Raw genomic sequence first — 22,727 nt, 5'->3', positions numbered from 1 at the left:
TGAATACGGTTGAAGATTTTCTTTTTAATTTATTTGATGATAATGTATCCTAATTCCAACTTTTAAAAAGTTCAATAAAGTTTACTGTTTATTTTTGCGCTGAATTGTACTGATTCATAAATTATAATTATAATATCCTTTGTATTACAACGAATCGTTCTCTTTCAGTAAAGTCGGGGTAAGAAGACACAAATTTTAAGTACGTATGTTTTTCTAAAAGTTCCTTCAACATCTTTGGGTGAGCGAGTCCCACTTCCATGAAGGTAACACCGCCATGTTTCAAATTATGTTGCGAAAACGTAAGTACATCTTTTACAACATCGAGGCCATCTATGCCGCCATGTAAGGCAAGACTATCCTCGTGTCTATAAAATTATACTTCAGTTCAACCCAGGATATTTAAGGTATGGTAACCAATCAAAACCTACAGTAAGACTTCCGGTTGTAAATTTCCCATTTCCTCGTCAGTGAGGTACGGTGGGTTACTGACAATTACATCGTACTGTTTTTCAATACATAACCCCGATATTACCCCACCAGTATTCAGAGTTGCCTCGTGGACATTAATATTAAGGTTCAAGAGTTTAGAGTTGATCCGAGCAAGCTGGCAGGCTTGGGGGTTTGTATCTATGGCAGTTATATTGACCTGTGTTGGGTAAAGGCTTATTTAACTGTCTTATGGTCCTTAGCTTTGTGTGGGAAAACGTACGTGGCGACATTCATCAGAGATTGCTAAAGATATGGCGCCAGTTCCGCAACCAATTTCAAGTACTTCAACTGGACAATCGATGGTTTTGGAATTGTTTATATGTTGGATGACCAACCCAGCCAACTGTTCAGTTTCAGGTCGTGGAATGAAGACGGGTTTTTGTGTCTTAAGAGTTAGATTACGAAAGTCCCATTCACCGATGACGTATTGCAAAGGCGTTCTGTAATAAGTGTTTGGGTTGTACTTGCACTTATACTCTCAATGAACTTCAGGGTGTCGGACAAAACTTGCCTATTATATCTTTGGTAGCATAATTTGTTTAGTTCTGATATTGATAGTCTGTGTCGTTTCTGAGTGATAAATTTGTCACCGCAATTATTATATAAGCTTATTTTCAAAACAGATACTTTCATAACGGACGTACAATTAAAAGAGCGTGAATTTCTTTAAAAGATATCTCTCCATCATCAACTCCAGCAGAATTCCATTTGTTTAGCCATAAAGACCTTAATTTTGTTAAATTTCTAAAGCCGGAGTACCTCATTATCAAAGCAAAAACTGCAAATTTTCAAATTCATAATTTAAATGTTGGTTTATTTCCCGCCCTGACAGTGTTAGAAGTTTAGAGTCGTCTGCTATTCCATTCTAACGTTGAAGGAAAACTAAAGAACTACTTCGTTCTTATATTAAAAGGTACGCCAATATTTCACGTTAAACTAATTAAATTAAATTAATTAATTCGAAGATTAAGGTATAAGGTAATCGACGAATAACAATTTTTACAATAGCTGCAGGGTCTATATTAGTAAATTTCGATAATATATCGAGAATAGTATTTAAGCCTTGGGTTGTATGAAGGGTATCCAAGGACCCTTAAAATTAACGTAAAATCTGACTTAATTAACAGGTTTAAAATGTCAGAGGCAAAACCCCCGGAGCAGCTTTTGGCAGAAAAACGTGCTGCGTTGAAAAATGCATTGCGGGCGCAGTATTTAAAGCAAGCTACTAGTCCGTATCAAGATGGTATGGTCTTTGATTCGGGAGTACAAAGATTCATGGCAATGAAAGCTACAGCTACTGAGCGTTTCAAGCCTGGAGTTCGAAATTTCGTCGGATGGGTTTCGACTTGCCTATTACCAATTGCAATTTTGGTGACGGTAGTACACAAAGATAAAACTCAACGTGAAGCTAGATTACGCAATGGTGAAGTCAAGTACAAGGACAGAATGTTCAAGTTGCAGGGTTAAACTTGTATTTATTGTTAATATTTGTAAATTTAGATGAACTGGATTTTTTTGAAATTAAATATCTTGTGTCCAAAATTTGGTACATTAAACATTCTTAATTAGAACAAATAATTTGCATCCAATTTATTTTTAAAACTTCTTCACAAGCCTACGCATAATAGATATCGATGAGCCTCTATAACCTGAACCAAAATGGTTCCAATGGTTTAAGTAATGAAACAATTGGTATAAATCTTTCCTATCTTCAAAACCTGGCTCTTTGGGGATTTTCTTATGATAGGCATTATAAAAAGTTCTATTAAAACCACCGAACATCCCAGCTATGGCTAACTCAAATTCAGAATGTCCATAAAAGGAAGCGGGGTCAAATATAACAGGACCTTCATTGATTTCGGCCGCATTCCCACCCCATAAATCACCATGAAGCAAGGAAGGTTTGACCACATCAATGTCTTCAAAGAGTTTCGGGATTTTTGGTTTAAGTTGCGCCCATAGTTCTTTAGCTTCCTTATCATTATAGTTGCTTTCGACCATGTCTAACTGATTCTGCAACCGATTATTTGTGTAAAAATCAACCCAATCATCCTTCCAAGTATTGTCAAGTGGTAAATAACCGCAGCAAGTACTTGTATGAAATCCGAATCGCGATACGTATCCTGGATCATTATTTTTAGCCAAGTTTAAGTTATGCAAGTGCATGTCAGCAAGGCGTTCCCCCAATTCCTCGGAATATTTCGATAAGGAGTTGAACTCCAAGTACTCCATGACAATCATTGCACCATCGTTCTTGGGGTTGTCAAAGACAGCAATTGGTTTGGGGACTCTAACAGTTCCAGTTTGGGTCATGGCTTTCAAGCCTTCGTACTCTCCATCAAACATGACCCGGGCACCACTTTGACTATTGAATTTAACAAATATTTGCCCAAGAGTATCGGTGTCATAACCTTCTCCCTGGTTTATGCAGCCACCACCTCCTCTTCCCATTTTAGTTAGGGTATTAACTTTTAGGGCTTGTTTTAGAAACGCTTCCATACTGGTAAGTGGTAACTGAAAGCAATGATGGATGGTAACAGAAATAATCTTACTGGTGGGTTTTTACGAGACCAACATCGTACAAAATAATATGTGTTAAATAAACATTAGATTATTGGAAAAAACTGACAACACTTTTTAAGCGTCGTCTATCGTTGGACTTTGAGCTTTATAACTGCAAACATAGCCCTAAAGATGGCGTCCTTACAAAATTATAACCTTGGTATTTTTATTTTCGGTCGTTTCCCCAGAGCCTCTCTAGTCTCTCTTATATTCCATTCAAACCGGCTTTCCTCTTGGTAATAAGGGCAAACGGTGAGATCAAGGCTGCGAAACCCCAGACCGACAAAAAGTCTTACTTCATCTATTATTACCTCATACTATACCGGACCCCGGACACAACAGTAACTAACGCAATAATGGCAGCGTTTAGCCAATCATCTAGCCTAAAAGAGGACCCTGTCTTCCAAAAATTGGTCGATTATCATCGTAATAATGGAGCGAAACTTAACATCGCTGAAATGTTCAAGAATGACCCCGATCGTTTCAAAAAATTCAGGTAAAAATAGACGGACGGCAACCAGCTTGTTAGTCTTGTCTACCATCTTGACCTTGAAATAACCTTATAATTTGACAGTATTCACGTTAAACACGAGGATGGTGAATTTTTATTGGATTTTTCAAAGAATTTAATCAATACCGATATCTTGAACCTTCTATTGGAATTGGTAAATAGTTTTTTCAAGTTGCCACGGTTGAATTTTTATTTTATCGTAAGTTCATTTTTTTAGGCCAAATCACGTAAGATTGAAGCAGCGCGAGATGCCATGTTTTCGGGTAAAAAAATTAATTTCACCGAAGATAGAGCCGTTTTACATATCGCTTTGAGAAATCGCTCAAACTCCCCCATTTTGGTTGATGGCAATGACGTAAGTTCATTGGTTTTTACGTATTTACTAACCTACATTACGAAATTTATAATGAATTTTAATAAAAAAAAAAGGGTGTGTTCCATTCTTCATTTCATACATTGCGAAATATATTTTTTTGCCCTAAATAGGTTATGCCGAGTGTTAATGCAGTTTTGAAGCATATGCGAGAATTTTCGGATTCTGTGCGTAATGGTGTTTGGAAGGGATACACTGGCAAATCGATTACCGATGTTGTCAATATCGGAATTGGTGGCTCTGATCTCGTAAGACAAATTATTTAAACATATTTCACTGTCACTTATTACGACAAATTTAAATATATATTTAAGCATACTAAAAAATTTAGGCAATCAATCAAAATGACAATTAAGTTAAAGGAAAATGGTTATAATGTTTCCTTATCAAAAGACGCGTTACTTGTTTAAAAATTAAATATCCTTTTGCCAAAGCCAATCAACCAATGATAAGATAGTACTTAGGTGGCTTGATACCTTATCAAAAATTTTTAACTAAGAACTTTTTTAGAGAAAGTTATCAACAACTCCACTAAAACTTGGCTTCAATCCAAGGTCTTAACTTCTTATTTTTTTTTTTTTTTTTTTTTTTGATAAGTTTCGATTGTTGAATTGAATGTTGAGTTCAAGGATAAGACGCCCCTATCTTCAACAAGTTTCCCGCCAATTTCGAAGTTATAAAAAATATGTTTTCAATATCTTTTAGGGACCTTTAATGGTCACTGAAGCTTTGAAAGCTTATAGATGCGGACCTAACGTCCACTTTGTCTCCAATATCGATGGAACCCATTTGGCAGAAACTCTTAAAAAATTGAACCCTGAAACTGCCCTATTTATCATTGCTTCCAAAACATTTACGACTCAAGAGACAATTACGAATGCCGAGTCTGCAAAAGCGTGGTTTTTGGAAAAGGCCAAAGATGTATGAATAAAATGCTAAACATTATAATATGGCCACATTTTAACGTTTTACATGTCTTTAAACTTTAGCCTAGCGCAGTTGCCAAACACTTTGTCGCTCTCTCAACCAATTCAGTAAGATACTGATTGCACCCTAACTTAATTATTTAACGTTAATTAAATTAAATTAAATGTTAATTTTTTGTTTCAGGAAAAAGTTAAAGCATTTGGAATCGACGAAAAGAACATGTTTGAGTTCTGGGACGTAAGTTATCATTGGTATATTTCAGTAATTGCTGAGCTAATTACCGAATTTTATAGTGGGTTGGTGGCAGGTACTCTTTGTGGTCCGCTATTGGTCTATCCATCGCCTTGCACATTGGTAAGTAATGAAAAGTGGACTTACCAGGGTCCGGAGACGTTCTTGGGTAGAATTTAATCCAATAAGTCTTGGTCCAGAGACGTTCTTGGGCAGAATTTAATCCAATATGTCTTTGGTCCAGAGACGTTCTTGGGCAGATTTTAATCCAATGTTGATTTTAATCCATAGGAATGGACAACTTTGACCAATTGCTTTCCGGAGCGCATTACATGGATCAGCACTTCCAAGTTACACCTTTAGATAAAAATGTAATTCAGTATTAGTTACCGGTAATTTAACTTCAAAGTCACACTAACAAAATAATTTAGATTCCAGTAATTTTGGCATTGCTGGGTGTATGGTACCATAATTTTTACAACGCTGAAACGCACTGCCTACTTCCATACGATCAGGTTGGTTAATTGCAATTATTTTAATTAATTAGTTAAACTAATTATGTCCCTTCCCTTCATCAGTACTTGCATAGATTTGCTGCCTATTTCCAACAAGGGGACATGGAGTCCAATGGAAAATACGTCACTCGTAGTGGAGAACGCGTCAACTACACAACAGGACCCATTGTATGGGGTGAACCAGGAACAAATGGTCAACACGCCTTTTATCAGTTGATCCATCAAGGGACTAGATTGATCCCAGCTGATTTTATTGCCCCAGTTAAAACTCATAACCCCATCAACAGTGGTATCCACCATGAGGTAACTTATGGAACTGTGCTTTACCCTTGATTATTTTAACCAGAAGTAATATGAGACCAGAAGTACTGAGCTAACCAAATTCTTCACTCGGGGTAAGTGAATATTCTTGATAAGACACCAACGGTTGTCCCTCTGGTAGCGGTTTCTGAATTTTCCCTCCAAAACGTGAGACGCTCGCGGTGGTAGACGGCCGAACTAGATTCAAGCACCCGCGTCCGTGTTCCGCGGCTTTAGGTTGAGGGGAAGGGGGTAGGAAATATTTTTGGAACTCGACCAATTTTTTTCTCTCTAGTGTAGGGGCGATGGAAGCGGCATAAAATCCTCAAATATGTTCACTAGTGCCAGGATCTATTACCAATGCTAGAGCTCTTTACTTCTAGTCTCATCTTACTTCTGTTTTAACTAAATTGAGCACATTTTTACAGATTCTATTGGCTAACTTTTTGGCCCAAACTGAAGCTTTGATGGTTGGAAAGTCTAAATCAGTAGCTGAGGAAGAGCTTACTAAAGCTGGTCTCAGTGGCCAGACACTTGCAGACATTTTACCTCATAAGGTTTTTGAAGGAAATCGTCCTACAAACTCAATTTTGTTGGAAAAAGTTACGCCATTTAGCCTAGGAATGCTCATTGGTATTAAATTGAAATAATTAGGAACCACTTTCGTTAAACATAAATAATAAACTAACATTTTTACTATAGCAATGTATGAAATGAAGATTTTTACTCAAGGTATCATTTGGGATATCAATTCATTTGACCAGTGGGGGTAAGTATTTTAATTAATTGTATAATTATAATATTTAATGTTGCTAATTAACTATACTTCATTAGTGTTGAGCTGGGAAAACAACTAGCTAAAGTAATTCAACCGGAATTGAAAGGTTCAAATCCTGTAAGCACTCATGATGCTTCGACCAACGGCTTGATGAATTTCATTAAGAAATATAATCAGTAATTTTTAAATTCCGAGAATTTAACTTAAATACTTGAGAAAATGTGGTTTAAATTAAATGTGAATGTTTTTTGGCAATGCATATTTACACGTAGGGTTTAGATTGGTAAACATAAATTCACGAAAAGATATTTTTGTGATACTTTCGTTCCTAGATAAGTGGTTTATGACAGATTACAATTTTAACTTTTATTATATTACCACAGATGACTTTCTGTTAATTATTCATTTAACTAATTAACGGATAGTTATTAAACTAGTTGATATAAAGAAATAAAAATTATTTGTTGTCATATAAGAGTACTTTTGATTGAACTTTACTTTACACATTGCATGAACCCTGTCCCCAACAAAGTGTCCTGAAGAATTAGGCCTAACAAGTCATACCTTTATTCACATCCATATCTTCGTATAAGTTGTTCATCCTCATCAAACGACACATTTTATACAAACTAAACGCGATTTACTTGATAATTAACGTAAAATTTACCCAACTTCTTCGTTAAAATTAGTTACAAAAACTTCTACAAGTTCAAAGGTGAATAACAAATTAACAACCACCTGTAAACGAAGTTGAGCAGAAAACTGGCTGGGATTCCCAAACTTTACTGGGCTCGGGTGGCGAGAAACCGCGGGTCACGCGCTGGTCAAATTGCCTACGTCTGATTTAAGAGTTATAGAAAAAAACTTCAAAAATATTTAAATAATTGGTATTTTCTAGTTAATAATTGAATCAGATGCTCGAAAAGTTAGCATAGGTATACATTTTAAACATTATTAACCGTTTATGTAGTGCATGAACTAAAATAATTACGTTTGACATAACAGATAGGCCATTGCAATATATTCGTCTGCTTTATGGCCCAAAAAAGGGGTTATAGATGCCACTGATTCTACAGGTTACGCGAAGATGATATTCCTAATATTGTTTTCAGACTCATGAAATATATAAATTGGCTTAATAAATGGCCTTTAAAATGTTATTTTCATTAAATTACGAAGCGTAACCAAAAATTAATGGTTTTACCATAGACATTAGAACACTATGGGTTTTACTGATCTTTGACATTAAGAATAGAGCTGCTAATAATAATTTAAGCCTTTCAGAGTGTTTTGGATCATTTACGATGCAATTGTAAATGCTCTTTAGCCAAAACAACCTTGAATATCGCACCAGTTGAGCGTCTCTAAATATACATTTTTCCCATACGCAACCGTGATTTTGCAGAAAAGCTCGTCACGCCAAAGGATTTTTAATAGAAAAAAATTAAAAATAAACACCTCGCATACTCTACTCTACATCTATCTTTCAAAATCAACGCGATATAAACCTAAAACGTACGTGCAGTAGTACAATTAAAACTAATTACGCTACAATCATTAAACATGTGGGGTGTGACCAAATTTAAGTCATATGACGTCAAACTAAACAAAGATAAGCACCAGACAATATATTTTAGGCCTAATAATTCGTCATCCATGATAAACCTAGCGCTGTAAATATTGTAAAAGCATAGACCATACACCAATTGAAAAGAAAAATCATTTGAAATCATAAAGGAGACTTAATGATAATAAAATACAAAACTGGAATAAGTTAAATTTCAACATGAATTGAAATTCGATGTAGTGCAGTGCATTAAAGTAACTGCGAGTAGAACTAACTAAAGCAAAACATTCATGTAAAATTAAAATAATTCATAATAATAACAACAACAAAACACAAAAACACACGGTAGGATGATTTCATATTTGTTCACATATTCTCTTTCCTCCGCAATCAATGCCTATAGTTTGACGCAAAAGGATTGAAATTAACTTAAAACCCTCCCAGCTACTATGGTATGGTTGATAACTTTAAGGTCATAGCCATGATAAAGAGAGAAAGGGTTGAGGTACTCTGTCAAGGTCTAAGCAGAGTGCTACTGAAGTTTCATTCCAGGTTTGTGGGTGTTAAAATAATGTCTGATGAAATTATAAGGAAAAATTGCCGAAACTATTCACGCTTGACCATAATTTTTCTATTATTTAATTAAACAGGTCCAATTAACAATAATTTTACGTAACTTTCGATGAAAATGTACAGAGAAAGAGGTAGTCGAATAATTTCACTTTATACAAAATCCCCCATTATTCATTTAGCCAGAGAGGAAGAAAAAAAAGAAATATTAGCGTCATTTCAAGGATATCAAGTGTGTGTGTGTGTGTGTGAGTGTTTAGTCCTTGGGAATTTCGGGAGGGAATATATCAATAAGTGTTTAATTTAAATAATTAATGTATTTATAAACTCATCATTGCGTCACCGTAGCACACGGAATTCCTAGGATTTATATATAAATACATTTATGTGGGAATGCGTATTGCTATTGCGCAAGACTAAAAAAAAGTACATATAATGCAACTTTGCCAATAGAATTTTGATGACTAACTAACTAGCTGAGTGGAAGATATTTTACGGAACACGTGACAACATGAAACGTACCGACCACGTTTCTACAGTTGTGTGTATAACTATGAACCACATTACATTCTTTAACCCTCGTGTCTCAATAAACCAGAAGTGAGATGAGACTAGAAGTACTGAGCTAACCAAATTCTTCACTCGGCGAAAGTGAACATTTTTGATAACATACCAACGGTTGGCCCTCTGGTAGCGGTTTCTGAATTTTCCCTCCAAAACGTGAGACGCTCGTGGCGGTAAACGGCCGAACTAGATTCAAGGAGCCGCGTCCGTGTTCCGCGGCTTTAGGTTGAGGGGAAGGGGGTAGGAAATGTTTTTGGAACTCGACCAATTTTTTTCTCTGGAGTGTAGGCGCGATGGAAGCGGCATAAAATCCTCAAATTTGTTCACTAGTGCCAGGATCTACTACCAATGCCCTTCTAGTCTCATCTCACTTCTGAATAAACTAAAGACAAACGAATCGACCCATTAATTATTTTTTTGGGCGTATTATTTTAAAAACACAATAAGAACAACTATAACTAATTTTTCCAAAATAAATTTTTTATCTTAAATACCTATCTGTCAGAGAGATAAAATAAAAAACTAGTTGGAGCTGTTAGGCAACACTATATGAATTATGTCGGTGGTTGTTTTAGATTGATTTAACGCAGAACACGTTATACTCAAACAGGTTTGTTTTAAGGGTTATATTTATATATATGTATTTTACGTCATTATAACAATGGTTTCAATATTTTAAAATCGACACGGAAAAAATACCGGTTATTGTTTATTAAAATGAATTACACTACGTTTTTTCTTTGTAAACAAAGCAACTATAAATATTTTGGTGTGTAGTTGAAACGAATCAAAACAAACGTAGCAAAACCTGAATTTAAAGTGAAGGTAAAATAATTGCTTTAATTAAATGTTTTAATAGTAAAATTAATTAAAAACACGACGTGATACACGTGAGTGTTACCACCTTTTTAATATACAGGGTGTTAAAAAGGGAGGGTACAATTTGTTCAATGGGAAATCGATTTTGAGTCGAAAATGTAACATCTTTTACCGATTTTGAACTATGGGACAATGTTTACGAGCTATAATTAGTGTATTTTAGGGATAACCCCTTAATTAAATTAGATGAAATCATTGTCTTTCAATTAATTAAATTTAAGGGGTCATCCTTCAAACCCTCAAATCATAATTTGCAAACGGTACGTGTCCCTTATGTCAAAATGTCAACTCAAATTTAATTGCCCACAAAACCAACTGAACTCTATCCAACCACGCTCCATTTTTATAGCACCCTGTACACGGAAAGTTTCAAATTGGCAAGGGTTTCAATCGTTTATTTTGATAATTCTATTTACAATATTTTGGGGAAAACACTGAGCTAACACGTGGCATATTTTATACTGTATACTTTTAACAGATTGGCAGAAAGACAAGCGATTTATTTTTGTTCATATGATTAGGGCATATTGCCAAGTCAAAATAAGTAAGTGTCTGCCAGTGTTTCGTAACCATTATAAAGAACACGAGATATAGTCTTGATCTCATTACGAAATTACAGTAGCGTTTAAAGGCTACTCCCGTACAAATTTCGTGACATAAGAATAAGCTTTGTAATACACTGCAATTTAAAACTGTTTTAAAAAAAAACCTCGATTCTTGGAAATCAAATTGAGGTTTGACGTCGACATGCAGTCTAATAGAGAGAGTCCCATGGAGTCAAGCTATCTTTACTTCAAAAAAATTCCACATATTTCTCTACCAAAAAGACAGAAGCGCAAGCAGTACCCTGTTTTAAATTTAGTATGAAAACATTTCAAGGATTTCATCATAAACTAGGGTTCGAGTTAAATGCACCCTAGATTCGAACGAAACGAACCCAACTAACTAACGTTTTTAAACGGAAATGAGGATTAGGCGGCCCTACCTAAAACACAAGGATTCTTTTCTCTCGTACAAGTTAGAGCGATGACGCGACATAGTTATAAAAGTACCAGATGTTAAACGAGGTGGCATCCAATATTTGATTTAAGCGTGTTGTAACATGTATGGTGGTGTTGCATTTCATTATATATACCAAGAAGCGATATCTAGTTTATTAGGGAGAAGGTATAAGATGCCTAAGTATTCGCGCGCCATAGTCCCAGTCCCCCTTTCAAAAACCAAGGGGGGACGTAAAAGGAGGCCGGGATATTTCGCTGCCTCTCCTCAGTCGGAAACTACGTAATTTTCGTCATTCGCGTCGCGCTGACGTGAGTTTTCAAGAACCAATGAGATGCATGCTGGTTGTAATTTAGAGGCGGCGGGGATTAACTGCCTCCGGACCTACGTTTGGACTGGAGATAAAAGCTGGAAATGTGGGGGCGAATTTATACCTTCTCCCTAGTAAACTAGATATCGCTTCTTGTATATACATAATTTTCAGACTAGGGAGGATTGATAGTATACCATTTACACTGCAGGAAGCCAGGCTACATGGCGGACAAAGTAGTAGTGTAGTATCAAGTAACCTTGCCTCCTGGTGTAAATGGTATCAATTCTCCTTGTCTGAAAACTCTGCATAGAGTTCGTATAAACCTTTTTTTTTAATATTTTGAATAATTTGACAGCCAAGGCTTAACGTTTTAAAATTAATTTATAGGCTAGCGACAAACTCTTTTCAATTAGTTTTAAATAAGTCAAATTTATGTAACTTCTTCAATAAACAAATTATTAACTTTAAAATTCTTTCAAATATTTTTGAAACTTCTATAACTAACAATTTTCAAACGTGATTAAATTTTTTAAATCGTACTTAACATCTTTAATATTTTCACGAGGCGACAAACACTCGTGAAATCAAGGTACACCCGAAATCCCTCATCCGAAGTCAATTCAATCAAAAACGTTCTTAGAGAGATTAAATATGCCTACTCAAATTTAAGTGAGGTCACTTGACGTACGTCTGCAATTTTGCATAGCCTCTATATTACCTATTATAAATAAAATCATATTGGGAAAAAAACACTTTTCGAAAAAGTATGGTTTACGTGACCCAATCCACGTTACCATATTACGTAACCATAAAATTTCCCAAACGAAAATAAGTATTTTTTCAGATATCTCTTTAAGCAATTTAATCGCTTGGAAACTTTAAAGATAAAGAAAGAGACCATCTATTGTTTACACCCTTATTGTAACGTTTCAGCAACTTTAGCAGAAGAATCGGGAACGTACGACTACGACCCTCAAAACAAGAATCTTTCCATTATCGCAAAAACACAACGAAAACAAAAAAAAATAACATATTTTGTTTGTAAACATTCTCCGCTACAGCGAGCAGGGTTTCCAAACTTTTTTTTATTATTATTTTTGCTATGCCGAAATTTCCTTCAGGGGCTATGTACGATTATTATTATTATGGTTTTCAGCCCGGGAGTCCTGGAGTCCAGGACTGACAATGGATTGATTTAGCTTTGGGTCTGTGAAGCTACGCTAGAGCGGAGAAACTTCTCCTAGTTTCCTCTGAATAGCTCACGACGTGGACGGTGTGGTATGCCTGCCTTTCTGCCAGCATTTATCATTGAACTAGGGAAACCGCGCATTCAGCCTTGACCTCTCTTAAGTCACGCCTACCTCCCCTTTCTCAAGGGCCCAAAAGACTAGCTAGCGTCCCTTAATAAAGAGCCATGTGCTGCTGCTGGTGGAATGAAATTTTCAATGGGTATCTCCTCTCCACCATACCAAAATTCCTTTCAAAATAAAAATAAAGACATTTTCTTTAAGAGTTGGTTTTTGATTTTTTTCATTTCAAAGCTGGGATTTATTCCGAAATTATCAAAAGTATTCAGTATTCAGTAGACAATTTTTCGTCTATTACATTCGAGGGGTTAATCACTCAACTATCAGAGTGTAAGCTTTACCAAAATTAACTATGTTTAATATTTAAAAGTCGAACCTTAAGTAACAGTGCAAAATTATTAAAAGTTACCGATAAATGAAGTACATGTTCATACTTCATAGAAACCGACAGTGATTAACCCCTCGATACACAGTACATACACTGCATTTTATGAGGTTATTTCCTTTGTGCAAAGAAGCACCGCTAGAGGCAGGCAGTGCGAGTTGGCTAGCCTACACATTCGTGTAGTGAATTCGGGCTGGGTATGATGATGCCTTCGTCGCGTGTTAGGAAATTAACCTAACATGGCGGCCCCGCCCATTTTTTTCTTCAATTATTTAATGGAGCAGTCTATAATAGATTAGACCTATACGTTTTTCAATTTGATAAATAAACCCTAGTTTTATAATAAATTAAAAACCATTGAAACAAAATACTGTTGCAATCACTGGTTAATATGTTTTTGTTTAACTCCATTCGATAGTTCGGGTTGTTTTTGAACCCCCTGCAGTGTTTTCTTTTATATTATATTTTATTTAAGTAAAATTGGGAGCATTGAAGTTTTCGTACAAAACTAATTACTTTAACCTCATTTATTGTGAAATAGGATCGCTTCAATTTCATTTTATTAAACCCCCTTGTTCTCTCTCTCTCTGCCAGTGGTTTATTTCCGAAAGAAACCGGATGTTTACGAATTCATTAGAGTAGCTAGCTTGGCTTTAGTCCCTTTTTCCCTAACTGCCTTTTCGGGTAAAAAATATACAGAATAAACCTACACACTGTATGTACACATCGACCATGACGCTTTAGCAAACTCGAGGTTTTTCAGACTAGCGACCCCAAAATGAAGGCGGAGTCAGTTTACGGGTTTTTGTAAATATGACAAGTATTTTTTTTGAACAAAAAATTCTTGTAGGAGGCGAGAGTTTTTTGTTTTGTTTTGGTTCTTTCGTTCCGTTTTGAGGATAACCGCGGAGAGCTAAAAATGTTTTAAAATTATTTATCTCTAGGTGTTACGCAAGTGTTTGCAAATGGCGTTATCACCTTAAAATGATTAATAATACCATAGGTTTATAAGATTTGTTCCTTAAGTTAAGTTTGTTACTGGTTACAAACTGGAGCTTGTCATGAAGTGACTTAGGCCATAGATTCGAGGTAAAGCGACGCCTGGTGAGGCGTTGTCAAAGGCTTAGTAATGCAGGCTAAATAGGACCTAGATGGAAGTCCTGCAAAATTAACAGTGTAGTCAATAGAGAGCATTCAGACGTCACACCCTATTACCAAAGGCTTAGTACAGACTATATATGTAGATGAGCTGTCAAAGGCTTAGTGCAGACTAAATAGATAGGCTGTCAAAGGCTTAGTGCAGACTAAATAGATGGGCTGTAAAAACTCAAAGGCTTAGTACAGACTAAATAGGAAGATGGGCTGTCAAAGGCTTAGTACAGACTAAATATGAAGATGGGCTGTCAAACGCTTAGTACAGACTAAATATGAAGATGGGCTGTCAAAGGCTTAGTACAGACTAAATGGGACCTAGATGGACTGCAATTAACCGAGTGTAGAACTTCAATTCATTTCTCGCTTGTCGTTCTCGAATTAGCTCTCAGTAGTCCCTAGCATTACGAAATATAGGTAGCGTTATACTTATGGAACATATCTTATAAACTTATGGTAATACGAACGCAATGTTTATATGGGCACGTTTAATGTTAGTCAAACTATCTTGATTTAATATTTTTATCTTTCAACCACGCGGCGATTTATTTGATTTTTCTTTGTATAATAAATGTAGCTGTGGCTTGTTAACCCTGAATGTTGTAAATGAATCTTGAAAAGTTGTAAAAACGTTTTTATTATAGATAGGAGACCTTGAATTTCTTCGACAAGTCAGTCGAGTTAGTTTTTGATACTAGAAATCTTCCACCGAATCACGCGCCTTCTTCAACTACATTTTACTACTGCTTTATTAATTGTGTTAGATTGTAAATTTATATACATATATATATATATTTTTTTAATTCTTTAAGTACCTCAAAGATAAGATATACATACCAGTTTTACTAAAAGAGATATCTTTAAATCCCAAATTCCAAGCTGCTCGATCCTGAGTCCTAACTAAGTTTTAAAAAATGTTATTTATTTTATTTATGCATAGTTTGCAGACTATGAGGATTGATACCATTTACACTGCAGGAGGCGATGCTACTTGGTAAGTCTACACTTTGTACGCCAGTAGCCTGGTCTCCCGCAGTGTAAATGGTATCAATCGTCCTTGACTGATAATTATGTATAGGTATGATATGATACCTACTCGATCCCTCTGTCCTTTAAGCTAAGATTAAATTAACTATATGACCCTCAGCCATCTTTCAAAATGGCGCTCAATAAAGTACTTAACCAATAAACAAACACTGTTGCCCCCTTACTAATATATAAATTTTAAAATATAATACTCTCTAATTCAAGCTAACATTAAGTACACAAATTCACTATATGACCCTCCACCATCTTTAAAAATGGCGCCCAGTAAAGTACTTAACCAATAAACAAACATCTGTAGCCTCTTTGCAAGTATATAAATTATAAAATATAATACTCTCCAATTCAAGCTAACATTAAGAACACAAATTCACTATAAGACCCTCCACCATCTTTAAAAATTGCGCCCAATAAAGTACTTAACCAATAAACAAACACTGTAGCCCCTTTTGCTAATAGCAGTTAAAATATAATACACTCTAATTCAAGCTAGCATTAAGTACACAAATTCACCATAAGACCCTCCACCATCTTTAAAAATGGCGCCCAGTAAAGTACTTAACCAATAAACAAACATCTGTAGCCTCTTTGCTAGTATATAAATTATAAAATATAATACACTCTAATTTAAGCTAACATTAAGAACACAAATTCACTATAAGACCCTCCGCCATCTTTAAAAATTGCGCCCAATAAAGTACTTAACCAATAAACAAACACTGTAGCCCCTTTTGCTAATAGCAGTTAAAATATAATACACTCTAATTCAAGCTAGCATTAAGTACACAAATTCACCATAAGACCCTCCACCATCTTTAAAAATGGCGCCCAGTAAAGTACTTAACCAATAAACAAACACTGTTGCCCCCTTTCTAATATTTAAATTATAAAATATAATACACCCTAATTCAAGCTAACAATAAGTACACAAATTCACTATATGACCCTCCACCATCTTTAAAAATGGCGCCCAATAAAGTACTTAACCAATAAACAAACACTGTAGCCCCCTTGCTAATATATAAATTATAAAATATAATACTCTCTAATTCAAGCTAACATTAAGTACACAATTCACTATAAGACCCTCCGCCATCTTTAAAAATGGCGCCCAGTAAAGTACTTAACCAATAAACAAACATCTGTAGCCTCTTTGCTAATGGCAGTTAAAATATAAATATTATAAGGAATGTATGACTTTAACTAATGGCCTTTAAACGATATCATATCATTGAGTTCCTTCCACCATGCAAGTCTAGCGAGATGAGAGAGAGAAAGAGAAATAACTGGTTTTAAATGATAATATTACAGAGATTCCATAAATGATTTTTATCAAAAATGGCATTCCAGGCAGCTGGAAAACTGGTAACTCGTTCGGTTCCACTCCACGGACCACGTATACTCAAGAGATTCTTGTTTATTCAGAAACGTTTCAAAACCACGCAGCATAGACGTCAACAAAGACTCTTGGGACTTGGGTCTTAAAGGGGGAGAAATTATTTTATATTTTTTTTCAACCGGAACATTGAACATTTCCCCCCACAACCAAACAAGTATGCTGTTAAAAAAAAAATAAAACCCCCTTGCTTCTTCGTGGACAGACATTTTGTTTCCTCCAATGGTTTCCTCTAACCCCAACCTAGATTTTTTTATACCAGTCATATATTTATATTACTTGAAATTTACCTACCCCTTTTTTTAAAGAAATAAATAAAGAAAGAAATAGTACGGGGGGGGGGGGGTTGGAATAATTTAAATTAGTTTTAATACTATAAAGTATAAACCATACCGATCAGGTTTTTGAGGCAAAAAAAAAAAAAAAAATTCTAAAGAAAAAAAACTTCTTTTCCGAATTTCTTGTTTTGGTTTTTTTCCTTCGAATAGACAGAAGTATTTTCGTACTCCGTTTTGGGGAAATATTATGGAAGTTTTACGCGTACTCTTTTGTTTTTAATGTTTATATCGTTAAATTTAACGGGTCATTAAACTTAAATTTGATTTCTTTAAAATCTTTATACTCGTTAATATTTTTTATTTATTTTTGGTTTGTTTATATAAATTGTTGTTATGTAAACATTAAAGTTTGCGTTATTACGGTGGAAAATACCTTAAGATCTGCGCAACTATAATTATAATTAAATAATTTATCTATCGTGAAGGTTATTATAATTAATAATAAAAAATGTATTAATGTTAAATGTTTGATATTATCGTAAGTTCCTAAGTTATCTTATATTATGGATTAAAATTCCACTATGAAACGTCAGTCCCCCATTAAAATTCCACTCCGTGAAGGTTCCCGCCATTTATAATATAATATTTATTCTTAAAATAATCTTTTGAAAAACCTCAAAACATTAATTGTAGCTTCGATCAACAAATAAATATTAAATTTATTATGAAATAAAATTTGGGAAAATAATTTCTATTACTATTTTTTCTAAGAAAGAAATTAATATTAAAAAAAACCGGTTTTCCAATTCTCGAAAAGGAATAAAAACCAAGAGAAAACCCCTTAAAACCCGAATTCACTCAATGTGAAATATTAAAAGTTAAAATTCTTATTAATTCTTAATTACTTTCAAAGTACTAAATAACAATTTCAAACGATGTCGCAAGAATTAATAGGAAAATTACTCATAATCATTAAAAGTCTTACGCACAATAAATAACAAGACAACAACAACAAAAAATTATTACTAAACTTAGCCCTGTAGCTTATCGATAACAAACAGAATTCGAGGTAATCTGACTGAATGTATAAGAAAGATAAGAAATTATAAAAATTGCCGGTTAATAAAAAACATGTTTATCGTATTTATCCTCTTTAGATAAATGGTTACTACGTGGAAATAAGACTTGGGCCTAACCCTTTTTATATACAAAAAGAAATAGCAAAATATGCTTTGTTCAAATTAATTCCGTATCCGTAAAGATATAAATGTTTCCTATTGGAAAAGCGAGCTAACTTAAGCCCAAATGTATTGGTTAAGCCTATATATATACTTTGTACAGTACGTGTTTTACCCTTACCCAGGGTCTTACGTCAGTAAAAGAACGGGTTGAACTATGAATTTCATAAATAATGATATGAATATTACACTGAAACTAAGCGAGAATTGATTGGCTACACTCGGTGTTAATCCTGCAGGACTAGGTCCTATTTAGTCTGAACTTACTAAGCCTTTGACAGCGCCTCACCAGGCGTCGCTTTACCTCGAATCCATGACCTATACGTTGTCACTTCATGACAAGCTCCAGTTTCTAAGTTACCAGTGACAAACTTATGGATGGAACATATCTTATGAACTTATGGTAAATTAACAAAAATGGTCTAAAAGGCAACGCTATCGCTACAAAATATTGTGTATAGTTCAATATTCATGGGGAAAACCATCGAAATTCACGAGGTATCGTTTGTTTTAAAAATTTTAAGAGTTTGGGCATCAAGAAGGGGATTTCCAGCAACGTCTAAAAATAACTAAATTTCTCTAAAGGGCAGGGAGACTTAGCCTAAGTTAGTTTATAGCTGAAAGTTTACTTTTGCAGAGACTAGGATGAGGAAATACAGAACGAAAATAATGAAAGATAGCGATCTTTGAAAGCGTTATGGTTCTGTTTCTGTATAAAACTATAAATATTTACACGCGTTGAAATTAAAGGAGGTCTACGCCTTTTATTTATATATGACTTAAAACCTTGGAATATCGTTCGCATAAATTAGAATGGTTTAAAATTACTCGTAATTAAGCTGAATTTCGGTTAATTTAAAGGCACTCACTGCATATGTTTACGTTACATGGCCTCAATTACAAGGTAGTATATAGTACGTGGTATATAACACATTACACCTACATTATACCGTGCAATGGAAACGAGGGTTTAAAATTAGATTGTGCAATATTATGGCTTCCCCGTTTGAACATACTGTCCTGGTGTATTTTCAAATATACAGTCAATGTAAAGGATCTAACTTATAAATACAATTTGGATGTGTTAGAGACGATTTCATCGCGCTAAACCATACAGCGTCTAAGGTTGGTTTCAATTATAAAACATTTCAACAGTTCAAACAACGAGCCAACAGGAACTCAAGTACTCACTAGACATAAGGTGTTCTATAAAGGATGTAAATTTTGTACTTTAACAAATCGAAACCCGTGACTTTGTAGATGTTCAATATCAGATCAACAACCCAAATATTACCGAAATCACAGAACAGTGCTCTAAAAGTTATGCAAGGTTAGAGTAAGGTCCCAAACGTTACCCAAATCATAGAGTAAGGCCCCAAAAGTTACTTAAAACATGGATCAAGGCCCCATAAGTTACCCAAACCATGGAGTAAGACCCCATAAGTTACCCAAACCATGGAGTAAGACCCCATAAGTTACCCAAATCATGGATCAACGCCCCCAAAGTTACCCAAATCATGGATCAACGCCTCCAAAAGTTACCCAAATCATGGATCAAGGCCCCCAAAAGTTACCCAAATCATGGATCAAGGCCCCCATAAGTTACCCAAATCATGGATCAAGGCCCCCATAAGTTACCCAAATCATGGATCAAGGCCCCCAAAAGTTACCCAAATCATGGATCAAGGCCCCCATAAGTTACCCAAATCATGGATCAAGGCCCCCAAAAGTTACCCAAAGCATGGATCAAGGCCCCCAAAAGTTACCCAAATCATGGATCAAGGCCCCCAAAAGTTACCCAAATCATGAATCAAGGCCCCCAAAAGTTACCCAAATCATGGATCAAGGCCCCCAAAAGTTACCCAAATCATGGATCAAGGCCCCAAAAGGTACCCAGACCTCTAAAATTACCCAAATCACAGAACATGGCTGAAAAAAACCTCTGAGTAAAGCTAAACCCCAAAAAAAATCAAAAATAAAAAAAAAAAAAAATCAATAAAACACATCAATTTGGACCAATGAAATAATTTTTTTATTTGCATTTTTTTTCTTTTTTTTTTTTGGTCATACGTTTTTCTTACGAATTACGGAACATCACCTCCGTTAATTCAAAAACATAAAAAGAGCAACATAACATTGTTCAAGTGATGAGATCAGGAAAAAAAAATTAAAAAACACATGAACCTCCTTCCTGTTTTACACTTACAATCATAAAAGTGAGATAATTCACATAACTCACTTAATGTATTTTCAATAAAAAATAACATGTTTGGGGGGGGGGGGGCTAGGATGATATTTTGAAAAATAAAAGAGGGATGGGGAATTTCATCACCAGACATGAAATACACATGATTAACATGTTCCTTTGTTTAAAAACACTGAAAAACCCGCACGAAGCACTTTGAAATATTTGACTTTTAATTTACAATTAAATTAAACATTGGGGAGAAAATAATTTAAGAATGTTTGTGAAAATTCATTTAACAAATTAGTTTTTTAAACTCGTTTAACTTAAACGGGTTAAATTTAAGAGCCGAGCTAAGAGAAAAAAGGGGGGGAGGTACTGCGGGGAACCTCCCTATCTCCCGATATTATAAACCAATGAGATATCTAGACTGTAATGACGTCACACGTTCCCCGTCTTGGTCGAAAAATCAAAACAAAGAGAAGCCATGATTTAACCATCCATACAACTTACTTCACACACACACACTATTACAAGTTAAAAAGGAAAATTACCTATTTAACACGTATAATTTTGAGCGCGAGGCTTAAGATACAAACATAATTAATTATTATAAAAATTAGAATACCCTAGAGATGAATTATGGCCGTTTATTTATTTGTTGTGGTGGTGGTAGTAGTAGTGCTCCTATGTTGTTGTTTTTTTTTCTATTTAATGTAAAATGTTGTTTTTTTAAATATGAAAATGAAGTTTTAAACGCAGTTATTAATTATAAAAAATGGTTTAATTATTATTAATTAAAAAAATCCTAGGTTGTTTATTTATTTGTTTTGGTTGGTTGGTTTGATTTGTTGTTGTTTTTTTTAAAGAGTTGAAGTCAATTTGAATAAAATAATCCATATAGTTTTGTATTTTTCACCATGTTGGTAAAACGATCACAATTATTTCACAGAACACAAGCGGCTGCCGCTTCATCCTGCGTAGTAGCCACCATTGTCGTTGGCAAATCACAAATGCTACATTCATGCTCGTAAAAATCGATGGAATCCTTTTTCTTCTTGAACGTTGTGAACGGGCTCTGACTGCTTGATTCTTGGTTTCCCTCTAATTGCAACCTTTTAACCGCTTCTTTAATCAAACTTCCTTCGCGCAATAAAACTTGCAACATTTCGTACGGATCATCGATGTTTTGTACACTTTTTTGATGATTTCTATTGTTGTTATTATGACGATTATTACTCGTTAAAACGCAAGGACAAAATTCTCCAGAATGTTTTTTACACGAAGTCCGACTTGGTACGTCGTAGGGCGATACCCGTTTTTGTTTGGAACATAAATTAGAATGGCACGATTTTGATTTCAGTCTCAAATTGTGTTTGATGGCCGCTACTAATTCCTCCATATCAGCGGCGATACCGACACCCAATATATTATTCGGGCTTTTCATATCGGTATTATCGGCGTTTATCCTTCGCATATTTTCCAGTTCTTCTTTACTTGGCATATCCAATTTTCAATCCGTTAAAACGTTCGTTAATTACTTTAAATACTAACAAACAAACGTGACGAACAGTCTGACAACACGCCTTCCTCCGTCTCAATCTAACTCCCGACTCAGTCCGTATCGAGAAAATTCTTCTTTGTTTTGTTCGAGTTCCGGTCCAAACAGGCCGGCGACCTAGTTATGACTGTATACCCCAACCCAAACAAAGTAGTTCCTAACCTAACCTACCTTCTTATTACAATTTCTGACGCAAACTACTAAATTTAAACAGTTTATATTGACTTAATATAACCTTAAAAACAATTTCCCGATAATAAATCTACTTGTAATCGAATATATTTCGATAAAATTGTTATAAAACGATTACGATAGTCTATGGCGGATGAAGACGTAAAATCGAATGAGAAATGGATGGGAACTACTTTAAGAGATAGCCACGCCTACCGTGTGTGGGTTGAAAGCGGGAAACTTGCCTCGGCTACGAGTACGAAATACCATAGTCTAGCTTTAGTAATATACGGAGAGGGGTATGGCGGGGTTGTAGTACACGTGTGGCAATGTTGATACGCGCTTGCGTGGTGCGAAGGGTAAACGGCCTTTCATATAGACGCGTATGGGGACCTTCGTATGTAGAACACACTCACACGCCACACACTGGAA

At 35.0% G+C, this 22,727-nt stretch overlaps 5 protein-coding genes across 8 annotated transcripts; 2 read left to right on the top strand and 3 right to left on the bottom strand.

Moving 5' to 3' along the window:
• Positions 1 to 6: 6 nt before the first annotated feature.
• Positions 7 to 5,455, bottom strand: HemK1 (HemK methyltransferase 1). Of its 3 annotated transcripts, XM_089848815.1 has the most exons (7): positions 5,366 to 5,455; positions 5,241 to 5,281; positions 1,134 to 1,267; positions 1,001 to 1,059; positions 710 to 929; positions 429 to 646; positions 7 to 365 (listed from the first exon to the last, which is right to left on the bottom strand). In XM_089848815.1, exons 3-7 carry the CDS (start codon positions 1,251 to 1,253, stop codon positions 128 to 130), a joined length of 855 nt encoding a protein of 284 aa, XP_089704941.1. In that variant the 5' UTR covers positions 1,254 to 1,267; positions 5,241 to 5,281; positions 5,366 to 5,455; the 3' UTR covers positions 7 to 127. The 3 variants fall into 3 exon arrangements, with proteins under 3 accessions (XP_089704941.1, XP_089704942.1, XP_089704940.1); XM_089848816.1 differs by lacking the exons at positions 5,241 to 5,281; positions 5,366 to 5,455 and adding an exon at positions 3,208 to 3,314; XM_089848814.1 differs by lacking the exons at positions 5,241 to 5,281; positions 5,366 to 5,455 and adding an exon at positions 3,042 to 3,171.
• ND-B15 (NADH dehydrogenase (ubiquinone) B15 subunit) lies at positions 1,279 to 2,067 on the top strand. Its single transcript, XM_089848823.1, has 2 exons — positions 1,279 to 1,402; positions 1,617 to 2,067. Exon 2 carries the CDS (start codon positions 1,624 to 1,626, stop codon positions 1,954 to 1,956), a length of 333 nt encoding a protein of 110 aa, XP_089704949.1. The 5' UTR covers positions 1,279 to 1,402; positions 1,617 to 1,623; the 3' UTR covers positions 1,957 to 2,067.
• Positions 1,945 to 3,308, bottom strand: LOC149651751 (ketosamine-3-kinase-like). Of its 2 annotated transcripts, none has more exons than XM_089848812.1 (2): positions 3,208 to 3,308; positions 1,945 to 3,003 (listed from the first exon to the last, which is right to left on the bottom strand). In XM_089848812.1, exon 2 carries the CDS (start codon positions 2,986 to 2,988, stop codon positions 2,086 to 2,088), a length of 903 nt encoding a protein of 300 aa, XP_089704938.1. In that variant the 5' UTR covers positions 2,989 to 3,003; positions 3,208 to 3,308; the 3' UTR covers positions 1,945 to 2,085. The 2 variants fall into 2 exon arrangements, with proteins under 2 accessions (XP_089704938.1, XP_089704939.1); XM_089848813.1 differs by lacking the exon at positions 3,208 to 3,308 and having other exon boundaries at positions 2,335 to 2,502; positions 2,583 to 3,048.
• On the top strand, positions 3,408 to 7,161 carry Pgi (glucose-6-phosphate isomerase). The gene is made up of 14 exons (XM_089848804.1): positions 3,408 to 3,547; positions 3,626 to 3,716; positions 3,780 to 3,917; positions 4,049 to 4,183; positions 4,641 to 4,856; positions 4,925 to 4,969; positions 5,046 to 5,099; positions 5,156 to 5,216; positions 5,385 to 5,464; positions 5,525 to 5,608; positions 5,672 to 5,911; positions 6,337 to 6,541; positions 6,611 to 6,677; positions 6,743 to 7,161. Exons 1-14 carry the CDS (start codon positions 3,408 to 3,410, stop codon positions 6,864 to 6,866), a joined length of 1,680 nt encoding a protein of 559 aa, XP_089704930.1. The 3' UTR covers positions 6,867 to 7,161.
• Positions 7,162 to 20,387: 13,226 nt separating this feature from the next.
• On the bottom strand, positions 20,388 to 22,282 carry LOC149651748 (uncharacterized). The gene has a single exon (XM_089848784.1). The coding sequence runs from the start codon at positions 22,065 to 22,067 to the stop codon at positions 21,510 to 21,512; it is 558 nt and encodes a 185-aa protein (XP_089704910.1). The 5' UTR covers positions 22,068 to 22,282; the 3' UTR covers positions 20,388 to 21,509.
• Positions 22,283 to 22,727: the final 445 nt, after the last annotated feature.

The sequence above is a fragment of the Phalangium opilio genome, unplaced genomic scaffold, assembly GCF_054372755.1.
Source record: "Phalangium opilio isolate 3A_F unplaced genomic scaffold, DU_Popi_V2 ptg000082l_1, whole genome shotgun sequence".
Classification (NCBI taxonomy): Eukaryota; Metazoa; Arthropoda; class Arachnida; order Opiliones; family Phalangiidae; genus Phalangium; species Phalangium opilio.
The sequence above is the reverse complement of the archived record's forward strand: the minus strand, read 5'-3'. Positions and strand labels throughout refer to the sequence as shown.